The sequence below is a fragment of the Sesamum indicum genome, linkage group LG9 (genome assembly GCF_026168435.1).
Source record: "Sesamum indicum cultivar Baizhima isolate 11 linkage group LG9, ASM2616843v1, whole genome shotgun sequence".
Classification (NCBI taxonomy): Eukaryota; Viridiplantae; Streptophyta; class Magnoliopsida; order Lamiales; family Pedaliaceae; genus Sesamum; species Sesamum indicum.
In genome coordinates, this window is record NC_142665.1 from 320,160 (window position 1) to 333,759 (window position 13,600).

Consider the following 13,600-nt stretch of genomic DNA (forward strand, 5'->3'; position numbering starts at 1 on the left):
ACTTTTCCGTGCTTACTGACGGCGACGTTAAATTCTTATTCTCTTAAAAGATCTCCATAAACGCCGCCGTGATAAAGCGTCGTCACGGACCTCCTTCCCCCCGCCCCTGCTCCTTGTACGTTACTACGATATTATTACGACCATTTGAAAGCCACACGGTTCCTCTCTCTCTCTCTCTCTCCCAACCAGAATTATACCCCACCCATAGAATCTCTCTCTCTCTCTCTCTATATATATATATATATATGTATATATGTATTTGTATGTATAATTAGGGAATGAATATATTTGTATATATTTATGAAACAGTACTTCAATCGACGCTTTCACGAGGATTGTGTTTCTAGGAAGTGAAACAGGCGGAGTGATCTGAAAGCGATATTGGTTGCTAATCCCCGTCCGCCGCGCTCTACCCGTGCTTTACATTTGTGCGTAATTGTGGACATGTTATGTACATGAGTATGTAAATATCGTACACATCGGCGTGGGGGGGAGGGGAGAGCAGTGATCGTCGTTGAACATTGCGGGAATTTGGGTGCTGATATTTGTGGGAGGTATATAGTATTTGTAAAATTGGATATGATGTCATTGTATGTTGATGGTGATTCTCACCTTTCTTTTTCGTTTCTTTTGATTTGCCTCATGAATGTGGGAGATTTGATTTGCTTTACGAAAGCGTCAAGAATGTAGTGAATTTCCTTTTAGAAAGCTTTTGCAAGATTTTGTGTAAAGCTTATTTGATCGGTTCAATGGAGAATGCATCTGAACCCTGAATCTTGAAGGTTTACAAAATCTTTTCCCCGAGATAATGTTGCGCTATTGGATTAACAAAATATGGGTTGTAATAGCATTCTTTTCTTTCTTATTACCAAATTCCGGAATTCATAAGGTTCAATTTCTTCACTGGTGCAGAGTGTTTGCCGATTGAGTTCTCAACACTAGAAGATCAATGCCAGGTATTTTTGAGTTAAGCCTTGTAAAATATTTTTGCAATGTTCTATTTGTTTGATTCATTTATCTTATCAATAGTTTTATTTTTGCAATCATCAGAAATAGTTATGGATCACGAAGATGAAAAGGGGAAAATATCTGATCATGATATCGTTCCAGAGGATGAGAAGAGAAAACGTAGGACAAGATCTTTGAGGAGAAAGGCAATGAATGGTCCAACAAGCAGCACACGTGATCCAAAGAAACCCAGTAAGCAGGTGCTGCCTTGCCAATTTGCCTCAATTTCTGCCGAAGAATTTCTTGATGAGGAGAAAGAGAAGGCTGTGACTGCATTTCGCAAGGTTTTGATTGAAAGAGACCTACTTCCAGCTCCGCATGATGATTATCACAATATGTTGAGGTATTCATGCACATCTCCTTTTCCAAATGAAATTTTAATTTTGTTGCAGGTTAGTTTTGTTAAGTTTTTGATTTATTTTTTTCTTGCTTATGATTGAATGATACCATATTTTTTGGTTTTCTTATGTCACGGAAAAGGAGTAATTTGTGTATGAACTAAGAAGACTTGATACTATCTTTGATATCTAATTTTGTTGCATTCAACTTACTGGTTTGCTGTTGTAAATAGATCCTAATTCCTACATAAAGTTTTTTCATTTTCTTTCAGAGTATTGGACTGTTTTCCAGATGAAAGCTCTCCATCTTTCTCTTATTTTTTTTTGGGAATTAATTAAGTATTCTTAGATTTGCCTCGCTTGAAGATAACTTGCTGAAATCAATTAAGTTTTACTTGTCAACATGGATATTGTTAATGATATTAACTGGTTTAGAAATTTTAGTTTGTTTAGAGTTAATATGAACAGCTATTAATAAAATGATTAAGCCTAAGTGTGTGTGATATATAGATTTTGTTGGGAAAGGTCCTCCAGAGCATCTCCTCGGAAAAAAGAAAAAAGAAAAAAGAAAAAAGGAGAACCATCATAACAACCATTTGAAAGAAGGGATTCCAGAGAAGTGAAGAACATTCCAGGTGGAATGCTATCTGCATTATGTATTTTCTTTCAGAACTATGTCTGCTGGAAAAGTTATCTCCAAGTTTCCTAATCTTGTGAGTAGTAATAAAAGGTGTACGTTTTATTATGTCCACCTGGTTGAGATCTAACTTGCTTGGCCAATAAGTATATGGTACAATCACTAATATGCCATTCTTAAACTCTTTAATTTTTCGTTAGGCTACTGTGGATTCTGCTATTTGACAAAGGTTTCAAGAACTACCGACTATTGGAAAAGTATGTAATGTTACTTAGCTTTGGAAAGTTGACAACTGAACTCAACCTAGTACCAGTGCAAGTTGTGCCAATGTCTAAGCTACTCCTAGTAATTGGTTGTATAGAAAATCTCTCTTTTTTCTCTTTTCGGCTCTTGGACTCCATTGAAAGATATGAAACTTGACACATCAAAGGATTCCTATACACAGACACACACACACACACATATATATATATATATTATTGTCTTTGCTTTCGTATTTTGATATGCAAAGACAATAGACATACAAAAAAATGCCTTTTTTTTTTCTGCACATTAGATTTCCTATGCTGTCTAAATATTATCTGCAGTGTTACCTATGATGCCAAACATTCTTCAATCTTTATTTGTGGCTGAGGGTGGTTCAGATGATCTGCTTCTCGAATCTATGGGATGCTTGGTTACTACTAAAGAAACTAATTGACTGCTCGCGAAGTTTGTGAACTATATATTATCTTAATCACCTCTCTTAACCAACTAAGCTGTTAGCCAAAATCAACTCCAATTATTCAGAAAAAGACATGTTTTAGTTTTTACATTGCCAGATAACGAACTGGATGGTGGTGTTGCAGATTCTTGAAAGCTAGGAAGTTTGACCTCGATAAAACAGTGCACATGTGGGCAGAAATGTTGAACTGGAGGAAAGAGAATGGAGTAGACTCTATTATCCAGGTAAATGATGAGATTCAAACTATTATTACTTCTATCGTTCTCCTTTTTATTTTCTTTAGAAGATATGGTTTTGATGTATATGATAATAATTTGTTGAGATGATAACCAAATCATACTGGATGGAGATGATTGTGGACATCACTTAGTCGCCATTCTAAAGTCTCCCTTGCTATAACTGCAGCAGATTTTCACTGTGAGGACCGCTAAGCAATTGATCACTTGGTACATGACTGGCCATCATCTGCCCATTTGTTTAGCTTACCTTTTGTTTACGATCTATATTCATTTGATAACTGTTCTTGTAGTTTATGTAACACCATTACATTATTCCTGTTCTTTCTACATTAGCCACACCAGCAAACCCTTCGCAATATATGTTTTTGCTCCCAATCCACACTTTTTTTACAGATCTCTTCTGTTCTCTAATTTCATGGAAGTACACTTCAAATGTCATAAACATGTTATGACATGTTACCACAAGCTTCTTACTCTTGTCCTTTTTGTATGTTCAGTTGTCATTTTCCTTTAGAGTGTTGAAGAATGATATACTCTCTTGGTTCATATATATTCAGCTCGCGATTCATACCTGTAAAAATAGTTTGACATTCTTACCACTGCAATGACAATGGCTTATGAATTTACCTTCAGGATTTTCTTTATGATGAATCTGAAGAAGTTCAGCACTATTATCCTCACGGTTACCATGGTGTAGATAAAGGAGGGCGGCCTGTGTACATTGAAAGACTTGGCAAAGTTGAACCTAGCAAGCTCATGAGTGTCACCACTGTGGAAAGGTTCTTAAAGTATCATATTCAAGGTTTTGAAAAAGCTTTCTCAGAGAAGTTTCCAGCATGTTCAATTGCAGCCAAGCAGCATATTGATTCGACCACAACGATTCTGGACGTACAAGGCCTGGTCTGTTCTGAACTAGATATTATGTTTCATATTTGTTTCCTTAAAATGATTTATTATGTGCTATTTCTTTTGTTAATGTCAAACATGTCTTTTGAATTAAATGCAGAACTGGATGAGTTTTGGAAAATTAGCACATGATCTAGTAATGCGCATGCAGAGAATAGATGGAAGCAACTATCCTGAGGTGCCTAAGCTTCTATTTCCTGAAACAGGGTGGATGACTTTATTTTTTTCATGGTTCATTACACTGATGGGATTGTTCTCTTCATGTTCAGACATTGCATCATATGTTCATAGTTAACGCTGGTACTGGATTCAAGTGTGTCTGGAATGGGTTAAAAGGCTTTCTAGATCCCACAACCGCAGCTAAGATACATGTAAAGGATCCATATCTTTTAAAACTTTCGTGGATCGCAGCGAACGAATGAAAGTGTCAATTTGTTGAAAGGTTACTCTTTTGCAGGTTTTAGGTTCTAAATTCCAGAATAAGCTATTGGAAGTCATAGATGCTAGGTGGGAATCTTTGTTCCTGCTAGAGCAAGCGTCACAGCAAAGTTTTTATAGATTTTGATTGTGTTATCTATTTAACATTTATTTTTAAACAGTCAACTGCCTGATTTTCTTGGTGGATCATGCTCGTGCCCAAATCAAGGTGGGTGTCTTGGATCTGACAAGGGACCCTGGAAAGATCCACAACTGATGAAGGTGCTGATTTTGGATTTGCAAAATCTGTTTGTTTACTCAAGATGATATCCGAGAATGAATTTTACTTGATGCTGCACTATTTTCCCACTTTATTTTTGCATTTAATCAGGGTTATCCAACTCATACTTGCAGCTGGTACACATGTTACGTGATGGTGAATCACTACATCCAAGAAAGATTACCAGCTTTTGTTCCAATGATGAAGCAGAAATTAAGCTAATTCATTATAAGGTAAAATGCCATGAAGAGATTTTTAAATGCCAACTTTCATGATTATACATGCCATACATAAAATTGATACTAAAATATTATGGCACCTATTAGTGACTGATGAAGTTGACTACCAATCTAGGAACCGTCGGGATGTGCCATGTGTGAGATTTCTCTGAACTAACAGTTTGCTCCACTGCACAGGACTTGATCGGTAAAACTGTTCAAACGTCTTGTTCAAGATCCTCTGCTCACAGTACCATGGAAGGAACACCACATTGCGGCAATGTAAGACTGCTTAAGTTATCATTTTCCCTTTTGAAAGTTTTACTGAAGATGTGTTTTGATTTAACTAATTACATGCCTGCACTATTGAGGTGCTCAGCTGTATTTGCTTCCCATTTCTTTATATATCACATAAATGTATGACCAGAATAAAGTGGAGATTCCTCAACATCACTGACCAGTTTAGTCATCCACTATTTGAGGATATGTAACCCAAGAAGGAAAAGGAACTTGGATAGCCACATTGCGCAATAACCAGTCATGACCAGGCTTCCAGGAAGAGTAAAATGCTTGACCTCTATTATAATGTATTAAACAAAAAGTCACCAGGAGCCCATGATTTCGTGAATTATGATTCTCTCTGATGCCTAGTTTCCATTTTCTTACTGGTGGTAATGTGGTATATGGTGATCCTTTAGTTTCTGTGGGTTTTATGAGATGAGTCAAGTGCCTGGAAAATATTGTTCACGGGAAAGGGTAAATGCTGGTGGATGCTGGTTGCTTGACAAACTTTTTACCTGCCCTGTTTAGAAGCTGAAGCCAACTCAAATCATGCAAGCTTGTCAAATATTTTCAGAATATGCTTGATATGAGTTTAAACTAAGCTAAGCTTGACTGGAAGTATGAGGGTTGATTTTAAACTCAAGACCACAATAGGCAAGGTTAGCTTCACTAGAATTAGAATTGAGGCCATATTGTATACATACTACATGTAATAATACAAATATTTGACCCTGTATTACTCGTATTATGGTTGTTCAACTGTACTTTTATGTGTTTCCATTTCTAATATAGGTCATATGTTTTGTGAACTTGAACTCTGACAATGATAGCCAATAAATTTTGTTTATAACATTTTTCTAGAATTGGTTTTCACTTTATGAAACTAGCTCGTCCTTTGGTGTTCCAATGCAGATTTAAGTTTCATTTACATTATTCTGTAATATAGTAGGTTAAGGTGTTGACTTATCAAGCTCATCTTCTGGAAAGAGACGTGTGCAAGCTCAATCAGAAAAGATACCTAGTTTTATTATAATTCAAACATGGTGCAAAGAAATGTTTATGTCCATTGGGTCAAAATCCATCTGATCTGCTACTGAAGAGAACATTCATTTAAAGAACTATTTTGACGCACAACATGTCTGAAACTTCTTGAGAGGAAAATTCTGTACCTCATTAGATAGACTGAAAGCTTCCTCTATTCTTGTCGAGTTAGTTTGGGCTAGAATTTCTACTTTGGCTGAGTGTACCTTTAAATTATAGAATTGCAGTACATGTTCCATGCATGTGTAATTTGGGTGCACAATCTGATCAATTCTTTATACACTCAGCACTATTTAAATTAAAGTGATTGACTTTATAAATATAACGTGCCCTCAATCTTACTGTTTTCTGACTTTTCCGACTCAGGAAACTGTGTTGATGAGCAAACTCTGTACTGGGGCTGGAGTGAAGAATCATCGTCCATCGAGTAAGTTGCCAGTAGGCTTCTCTTGTTCAGTTGATATTGTCCTTTTCACCACTCTAGCATACAAATGAACATGCATCCAAATAAATGGCAGCAAGGTACCACCTGAATCGCATTTAAATTGTGTGGGGATTTTTCTTCTTATTTTCTTTTTTGCAGAAGCATGTAGAGTTGTTTTATTTACATTTGTCACTTGCATGTTCAGAAAATTATTGATATTTGTATCTCTGGAAATAAAAAATAGTGATCAATTAGAAACTGTATGCTGTCAAGTATCCATGGGATTTAGGATGACAAATGCAAAACTAGAAACAAAATCAAAATTAGATGTTTCAGTCCAGAAAATTACTGACATCAATCTCTAGAAGGATGAAATATCGTCATCAGTGAGTGGATGGATTACAACAGGTGAAAAGAAGTGGAGTTTTGTTTGAAATATTCTTATATTTGAGCCTTATCTCAGATTTGACTAGGCTTGTCACAGAACCAAGGCTGCCAAAGGGACCAATTTCCACCAGAGTGATGGATGTACTATTCAGATTACTTGCATGCATATGTTTTTTGCTTGGTGGGCTGGTGAGAGCACTTTTTAAGATGGAAAACAAAGAAGCATATCGAAGAACCGATTTTCCAAATTCAAACTCTCAGGAGGAACACTATACACGAGCCAATACTGAGGAGCTTCTCCACCCTTGTTGTCAGAAGTTGCAGCATTTAGAGAAACTGGTAACTGAACTTTTGAAAAAGCCTGCAAAGATTCCACCAGAGAAAGATGACATACTGCTTGAATCTTTGAACCGCATAAAATCTATTGAGCACGACCTGCAAAAGACCAAAAAAGTAACTCAATTTCTAACTCAATCTTCAACTAAATGGTACCTAGACTTTTACTCTTGTCTATGAATTAATTGCTGACCAACATAGCTGAATTCATTGTGTTAGGCACTGCTTGCAACAGCATCAAAACAAGTTGAACTTTGTGAATCTATGGAGACTCTGAAGGGCATAAACTTAAAGGTAAGTTCTTATTAGGCTATTGACTGAACTTCTTGAAAGGCGGATTTATTTGTTCTTCACTGCTAGTCATTATCATTGCTATCCAATTTTAACTCTATTCAGCAAATGTTTACATGAGATACTGATGATGTCCCTCCCAATGACAGGGGTCTAATAGTTGTTGGCCGTGAAATCTCAAATGAGTACCCTGTGGAATCTAACATTCACTATTCAAACACGTTGTTATTCTGCTTACGATCATTTTCCAACCACATCTGAGATTGTTTTTCCAACTAACCTGGACAAGCAGGGAAGTGTTATTCAGTCATTCAGTGGATAACAGTCTTGAGGTAATACGCGTCATCTCTCTCTCTCTCTTTCTCTCTCTCTCCCTATATATATATATATGCTTGTGTATTTATGTATGAGCTTGTGCTTGACATTTTTCATTCTTGATTGAAGAAGCTTGCCAGGTTTTTGGTCCTGCCCCATTTTTCTTGGAGGTATGAGCCAGATGTGTGCTGTGACGACTTCATTTGAACTAGGGGGCTTGGTACATGCTTTCACTATTTTGCCAATTTCAAGTATCAATACACAATTACAAATACAGGAAACGAGTTCAAAGAAATTGATATCTCTTACATTTTTTTTCATTGTTTAGAATTTCTTTCCATCTTTTATTGTAAAAGACATTTGTATTCAATTTGCAGCTAAACAATATATAAAAAAAATGAAACCTTTAGTGATAGCTTGGTGGTTGAAGATTTATGCAGGTAGACATGTAGGAAAGAACAACACGTCTCTCATTCCAACATTCTTGTTATTACTTACTACTTGACACTAGTCGGCAATTAGTGAATAAGAGTATGATTTGATTAAGACAGACCATTTTCTTCATGCTTCAGAGTTCAGTCACTGATAAATATTTCTTGCTTCAATTCTTCGCCCCTTTTGTGGACTTATTCTACCAAATTTGCCCTGAAATAATCAACCAATTACATTTGTACTGTGTGGGTTGGGTCTCTTCAAATCAAATACAGACCCTAACAACTGAATCCAGCCCAGACTTTATAGTAAATAAGCCCTTGTAGTTAATGCTCTCGACTTGAGTTCAGTATTGAACAATTTTTGAAATGATAGTTAATAAAAGTTTTAATATATAGAAAATAAAGTTTCGGTGTTTTTAATAAATGAGTTCATGTCCAAAAATAAATACCAATATTTAGTTTACTGGTTGACACACTTTATTGCTATCTTACATCAAATTCAAAACGAAAATGTTTTCTTTAGCTTAATTTTCAGAATGCAATTTAATTAAAGCCAATTTGAAATACAGTTGCAATGTTCATACGAATTGAACAAAATAATTATTTTGCTATACTATACTATACTAATGTTTATACGGTCCCTTTTCTTTTTCTACTAATTTACATTGTTCAAATTAATTATTACTAAATCCCTTCACATAGAACTGAAACACTTGAGCAAACATTAGTGTATGCGACTCTATCAATGGCAGCCTCCATGATAAGCACGATATCCATTCTGAAACCGGAAACTGCAGCTAATTGATCAAATTGAAACCGGAGGCAACTTGGTCCCCTACACCTTCATCCATACCCCCAATCCGGCGCACTTTACACCTTCCTAGCCCCACACTCCAACCCAACCACCACCACCAACCACCGCCACCGCCACCGCCACCCACACCTCCTATAAATAACTCTGCTCCACCCTCGTCACCTCTCATTCTCAAACCACCATGGCTTCTTCCCCCTCCGCCTCCCCCCCTCCCCCACCCCTCCCCCTCCCCCTCCCCGCCCCACCACCGCCTTCCCAGTCTCTCTCCCCCTCTCCGTCCTTCTCCCCCAAACACGAAACCCTTCTCCTACCGGCGCCGGAATCCAAAACCCTTTCTCCCCCTAAGAAGTCTCCACCGCTGCCCTGGACACACCAAGAAACCCTAGCTCTAATCCAAGCCTACCAAGAGAAATGGTACTCCCTCAAAAAAGGTCAGCTCAAAGCTTTTCAATGGGAGGAAGTCGCCGTCACCGTCGCCGCCCGCTGCGGCTTCGACGAACCAACTAAAACCTCCACCCAATGCCGCCACAAAATAGAGAAACTCCGGAAACGATACCGTTCAGAGCTGCAAAAACCTTATCCCAATTCATGGCAGTATTTCGAGCTCATGGACCAAATGGAACGCGGCCCAATGCCCCTGAATGCACGCCCAATCGCCGTAGTTAAGTCCTCTCCCAATAATGCTAATAGTAATAGTAACAATAGCAATAATATGAATCATGGTTATGGTAGTTTGTATTCGAGTTCAGCTGATTATTACAATACTAATAATAGTCGAGGCGATGGTGGAGGTGGTGATTCTGATGACAGCGATGAGGAATGGGGTGTAGGCTACGGTGTGGAAGCTGCAGCCAAGAATAAATCCAAGAGTATCAATAATATCGTCCGAGGTGATGTAAAGAGTGGGGTTAGGAGTGCAAAGAGAGTGGCTATGGAGAGGGGATTTAGCGATGTTAGCAATAGGGTTGCTAGAGTATTGAGCAATCCAGTAAATGGGAAAAGAAAGCAGTACTATGATGGGGATGATAGTGATGATGATGATGGTGACGACGATGATGATTCCGAGGAAGATGTAGAGGATGGACAGGCGGAGGTGGAAGAGGAAGGAGAAGAAGGTGGTGGAGGAATGGAATTGGTGTCAGAGATTAGAGGTTTTGCTGAGAGGTTTATGAGAATGGAGAATAAAAAGATTGAGCTGATGCGGGAGACAGAGAGGTATCGGATGGAGATGGAGAAAAAGAGGATGGAGATGATTCTTGAGGGCCAGAGGAAGATTATCGACACCATTGGCAGGGCATTTGGAGCTCATAAGAGGGCGAAGATGGCTGAAGAAACTTGAAGGTCGTGCATGTTTTCTAGGAAATAATCTTGGCGTTTATTGATGCAATAACTAGGCTGCAATGTATCTGTAGTAGCTTTTTAAGGTTTCTATTCTGCTTTCTCACTTAGTTATTAGTGTATAAAGTTTCTGTTTTTTAGTCAGGTTGCTCATCAGTGCTATGAAAGCAATTTTATCGTATTCCCAGTGTGCGGTTGTTTGTTTTTCTCTTGTGATTTACCAAACGCGCATTGGCATATGCATGTACATACGAGACGTTCTTAATGTTTTTAACATTGTCGGAAGTTCGCTAGTGCTTTCGAACAAATTACAGTATTGACCTATGTTGGAGAAAGCTTAGTATGGATGTAGTACATATTAGGAGTTGTTAATGTTTATAACACTGTCTGGAGTTTGCTAGAGCTTTGGAACAAATTGCATTTCTTGACCTACGTTGAGGAAAAACTTAGGTACTGGTGATTGATACTTGCAGTATAAACTCACCTTTAAGATGTTGAATTGGTGATCATGGTTGGTAACTGCCCCTCGAATTCTTTGCAAATTTAAGATTCACTTCTGCTCATGTAATGAATGTTTTATGGTTGCTGTTTCCACATCTATGGAATGGTTTTATTTTGTCTGTGTTTACTTGAATGTGTAACCAACTTAGGTTTTGCTCATGATTGAAAAGAAGAGGAAGAAGAAACAAAACATGAAATGGTTAAAGTGAAAAAAAGTTGAGGTGGGGAAAAAGATGTTTTTCTCTCTTGCAACAGCCATTGCTCCACAAGGCATCATGACATTCATGCTGCTATTTTGGGCAAATATTAGCAGTTTGATTTCTAGGAGAAAACCATGTCCAATATTTCATGACACAAAAAAGGCAGCTTTTTTCATCTATAAATGGGATAATTATCAATTATTCTTTTATCTGGACCCTTTATAGAAAAGTTCAATTTCCCCTCCAACTTGTATTTATACTTTTTAAAAAATGCTTTGTTTACGGTTACATCCTTACTAGCAGAGTAAATTTCCAATTTTATCCTCACTGACGTATTTTTATATTTTACTGACGGTAAATTTTGAAGCATCGGCATGTACACACATATATCTATAGTCAAAAGAGAATAGATGTAATAAAAAATATTTTGAAACTTAAGTGGTTGTAAACCTATTATTATATACGTGAGATGGGAACAAATAGGAGATGGAAAAGATAAGTCATTTTTCCTTATAAGTTATTAATGAGGTACGTAATGTTTATGTGGCTACCATAAATACTTAGATAGAAACACATTTTTTTATAAATATTGAATGTTAAATATAAACCAATACCATTTTCATGCACCACAATTATACCAAATTAATAATAATATTAAAAACATTCTTTAAAAAAATTGAAAACAATATAGACTTTACCCAAAAAAAAAAATAAAAAACCCAACATTGTACATCATAATTCATATATAAATTAGTTATGTATATAGTATATACCAAAAATATGAATGTATGAAAGAAATAAAACTAATAAGTTGGACCCCTATCCGGTCTTAAGTGCAGAGATTTGTCTAATCAGTCATCCAACCATTAAAAAGAATTCCCCACAAATTTCAGTTGGATTTTCGATTTCCCAAAGAATTTAGATATAATTTTGAAATTTAAGAGGGTTAACCAAAACTAAATGCAAACTTTCTCTTCACAAAACATAACAAATTAGAATGAAAGAAATATATTCATAATCATGAACTACTTCAACCTCAACTCAAATTACTGTTACACTGATCTTCTACACAAATTGTAAACAAAAATAAAAAAAAAATAATGTTCCTATCAAAGTTGAACTGACTCTGACTCTTAAAAAAGAGGTACTGTACTGACTCCTGATTCTTAAAAACCTTCCTCCATTAATCAGCGTAGAATAAAAAAATGTTGATCATCAGATTCCAACAGCAGAAATAAAGTAGAGAAGATAAACTCGATCGACCCTCTCTAAGATGCGGATGTGCCACTGCCTTGATTGCTAGTGCTTCCACCAACATCGCTTTGATCTCCTGCTCCTGATGCCCTGAAGCTGACAGCAAAATGGAGCTGCCCGTTTAGTCGATAGCCCCAAATTTCAACCCAGTCTCCTGCGGTCGCATTGTTCCTTTTAACCATCTTCTTCCAGTCTGAGTTGATTACCGTCATCATCAAGCTTGGCCATTTTGCCAAGTGCAGCTTGTAGAACTCCCGCTCATGTGAATCAACTGCCAATACCTCAACCCCTTCTTTCCGGCCATTCACAATATTCCTCTCCTCCTCCGTCAAGAACTCCATCAGCTTCTCACATTTAGTCAGGAACAATCGGTTTTGATCGGCCCGTACGTCAGAGTTTTTGAGCTCTTTTCGGTACAAGAAAACAGGGTTTGTCCCGTTGCTCAATTGGATTGTTTCAAGCAGTCGTGGAATCTCCTCCAACAAAGGAATTGCGGGTTCTAATTCCTGATCAGCACTTCGCCTCCTCTTCACTGATTTTCCTTTCCTTTCATCGGCTGCAACGTTGTTCTGCTTTCTTTTCAACACTTTTCCTCGCTTTTTGCCGTTGCTTCTTGAAACACCAAGATTCAAGGATAAAGCTTGTTCAGGGGGCTTTTCATCAGGTTTCTCGCCTCCAAACTGCACACTGGAGTCGTCGACAGCCATTGATGGTAACAAACACCGCAACGGCACAGGATCATTGACTCGTACAGGATCCATGTTTCTTGGAGCAAGGCCTTCAACAACCAACCTCAGCGTTGTATCCACATGATCATTATCATCAGCAGCAACAACCTGATCATCTCTTTGATCAGATTGTTGAACAGGACTATCATCTCTTCTTGGAACATAAACATCTAGTCCAAACAACCTTATTTTATCCATCTTTTCCATTGCTACTATCTACCGTGAAAACCTGAAAGCAATCCGGCTGTGGGTGCGTGTATGCGTGTGAGTTGGTTCTTAAGTATGTACAAGTTTGTAGGGAGGGATCTGATATTTATAAAAGGATAGTTTCCTAATCCTAAATCAAAAGGACTTCTTCTGCATTTTGGAAATAAATTTGGATTTGATGTGAAGTATATATGGTAATGGCAAGTAACTGTATAAGATAAATAGAGTTTCAACCCAACTATAACTAGTGTTTTTTTTAAACTTTCCTTGTAAAAATATCT

General features: G+C 37.3%; 3 protein-coding genes across 8 annotated transcripts; 2 read left to right on the forward strand and 1 right to left on the reverse strand.

Annotated features, from left to right (window-relative positions):
- Positions 1 to 8: 8 nt before the first annotated feature.
- Positions 9 to 8,258, forward strand: LOC105170154 (phosphatidylinositol/phosphatidylcholine transfer protein SFH9). 6 transcript variants are annotated; one of them, XM_011090790.3, is made up of 17 exons: positions 11 to 158; positions 310 to 554; positions 913 to 956; positions 1,051 to 1,351; positions 2,832 to 2,931; positions 3,580 to 3,846; positions 3,953 to 4,030; positions 4,122 to 4,223; positions 4,310 to 4,359; positions 4,452 to 4,551; positions 4,684 to 4,782; positions 4,966 to 5,049; positions 6,457 to 6,517; positions 6,978 to 7,354; positions 7,457 to 7,531; positions 7,678 to 7,860; positions 7,973 to 8,258. In XM_011090790.3, the coding sequence occupies exons 3-16, from the start codon at positions 950 to 952 to the stop codon at positions 7,699 to 7,701; spliced, it is 1,725 nt and encodes a 574-aa protein (XP_011089092.1). In that variant the 5' UTR covers positions 11 to 158; positions 310 to 554; positions 913 to 949; the 3' UTR covers positions 7,702 to 7,860; positions 7,973 to 8,258. The 6 variants fall into 6 exon arrangements, with proteins under 6 accessions (XP_088741452.1, XP_011089092.1, XP_011089094.1 ...); XM_011090792.3 differs by having other exon boundaries at positions 12 to 554; positions 6,999 to 7,354; XM_011090789.3 differs by having other exon boundaries at positions 16 to 554.
- A 767-nt stretch (positions 8,259 to 9,025) lies between these two features.
- Positions 9,026 to 10,610, forward strand: LOC148786806 (Homeodomain-like superfamily protein). The gene has a single exon (XM_088884452.1). It carries the CDS (start codon positions 9,273 to 9,275, stop codon positions 10,428 to 10,430), a length of 1,158 nt encoding a protein of 385 aa, XP_088740578.1. The 5' UTR covers positions 9,026 to 9,272; the 3' UTR covers positions 10,431 to 10,610.
- A 1,643-nt stretch (positions 10,611 to 12,253) lies between these two features.
- LOC148786807 (uncharacterized) lies at positions 12,254 to 13,439 on the reverse strand. The gene has a single exon (XM_088885352.1). The coding sequence runs from the start codon at positions 13,317 to 13,319 to the stop codon at positions 12,399 to 12,401; it is 921 nt and encodes a 306-aa protein (XP_088741478.1). The 5' UTR covers positions 13,320 to 13,439; the 3' UTR covers positions 12,254 to 12,398.
- Between the last annotated feature and the right edge of the window lie 161 nt (positions 13,440 to 13,600).

Excerpts from the sequence above, each read along its gene's own strand:
- LOC105170154 (XM_011090790.3), top strand. Across the intron at positions 4,360-4,451 it reads TTGGAAGTCATAGATGCTAG|TCAACTGCCTGATTTTCTTG; the intron begins GTGGGAATCTTT and ends ATTTTTAAACAG. Across the intron at positions 5,050-6,456 it reads GAACACCACATTGCGGCAAT|GAAACTGTGTTGATGAGCAA; the intron begins GTAAGACTGCTT and ends TTTCCGACTCAG.
- LOC148786806 (XM_088884452.1), top strand. The coding sequence starts at position 9,273 with ATGGCTTCTTCCCCCTCCGCCTCCCCCCCTCCCCCACCCCTCCCCCTC.
- LOC148786807 (XM_088885352.1), bottom strand. The coding sequence starts at position 13,319 with ATGGAAAAGATGGATAAAATAAGGTTGTTTGGACTAGATGTTTATGTT.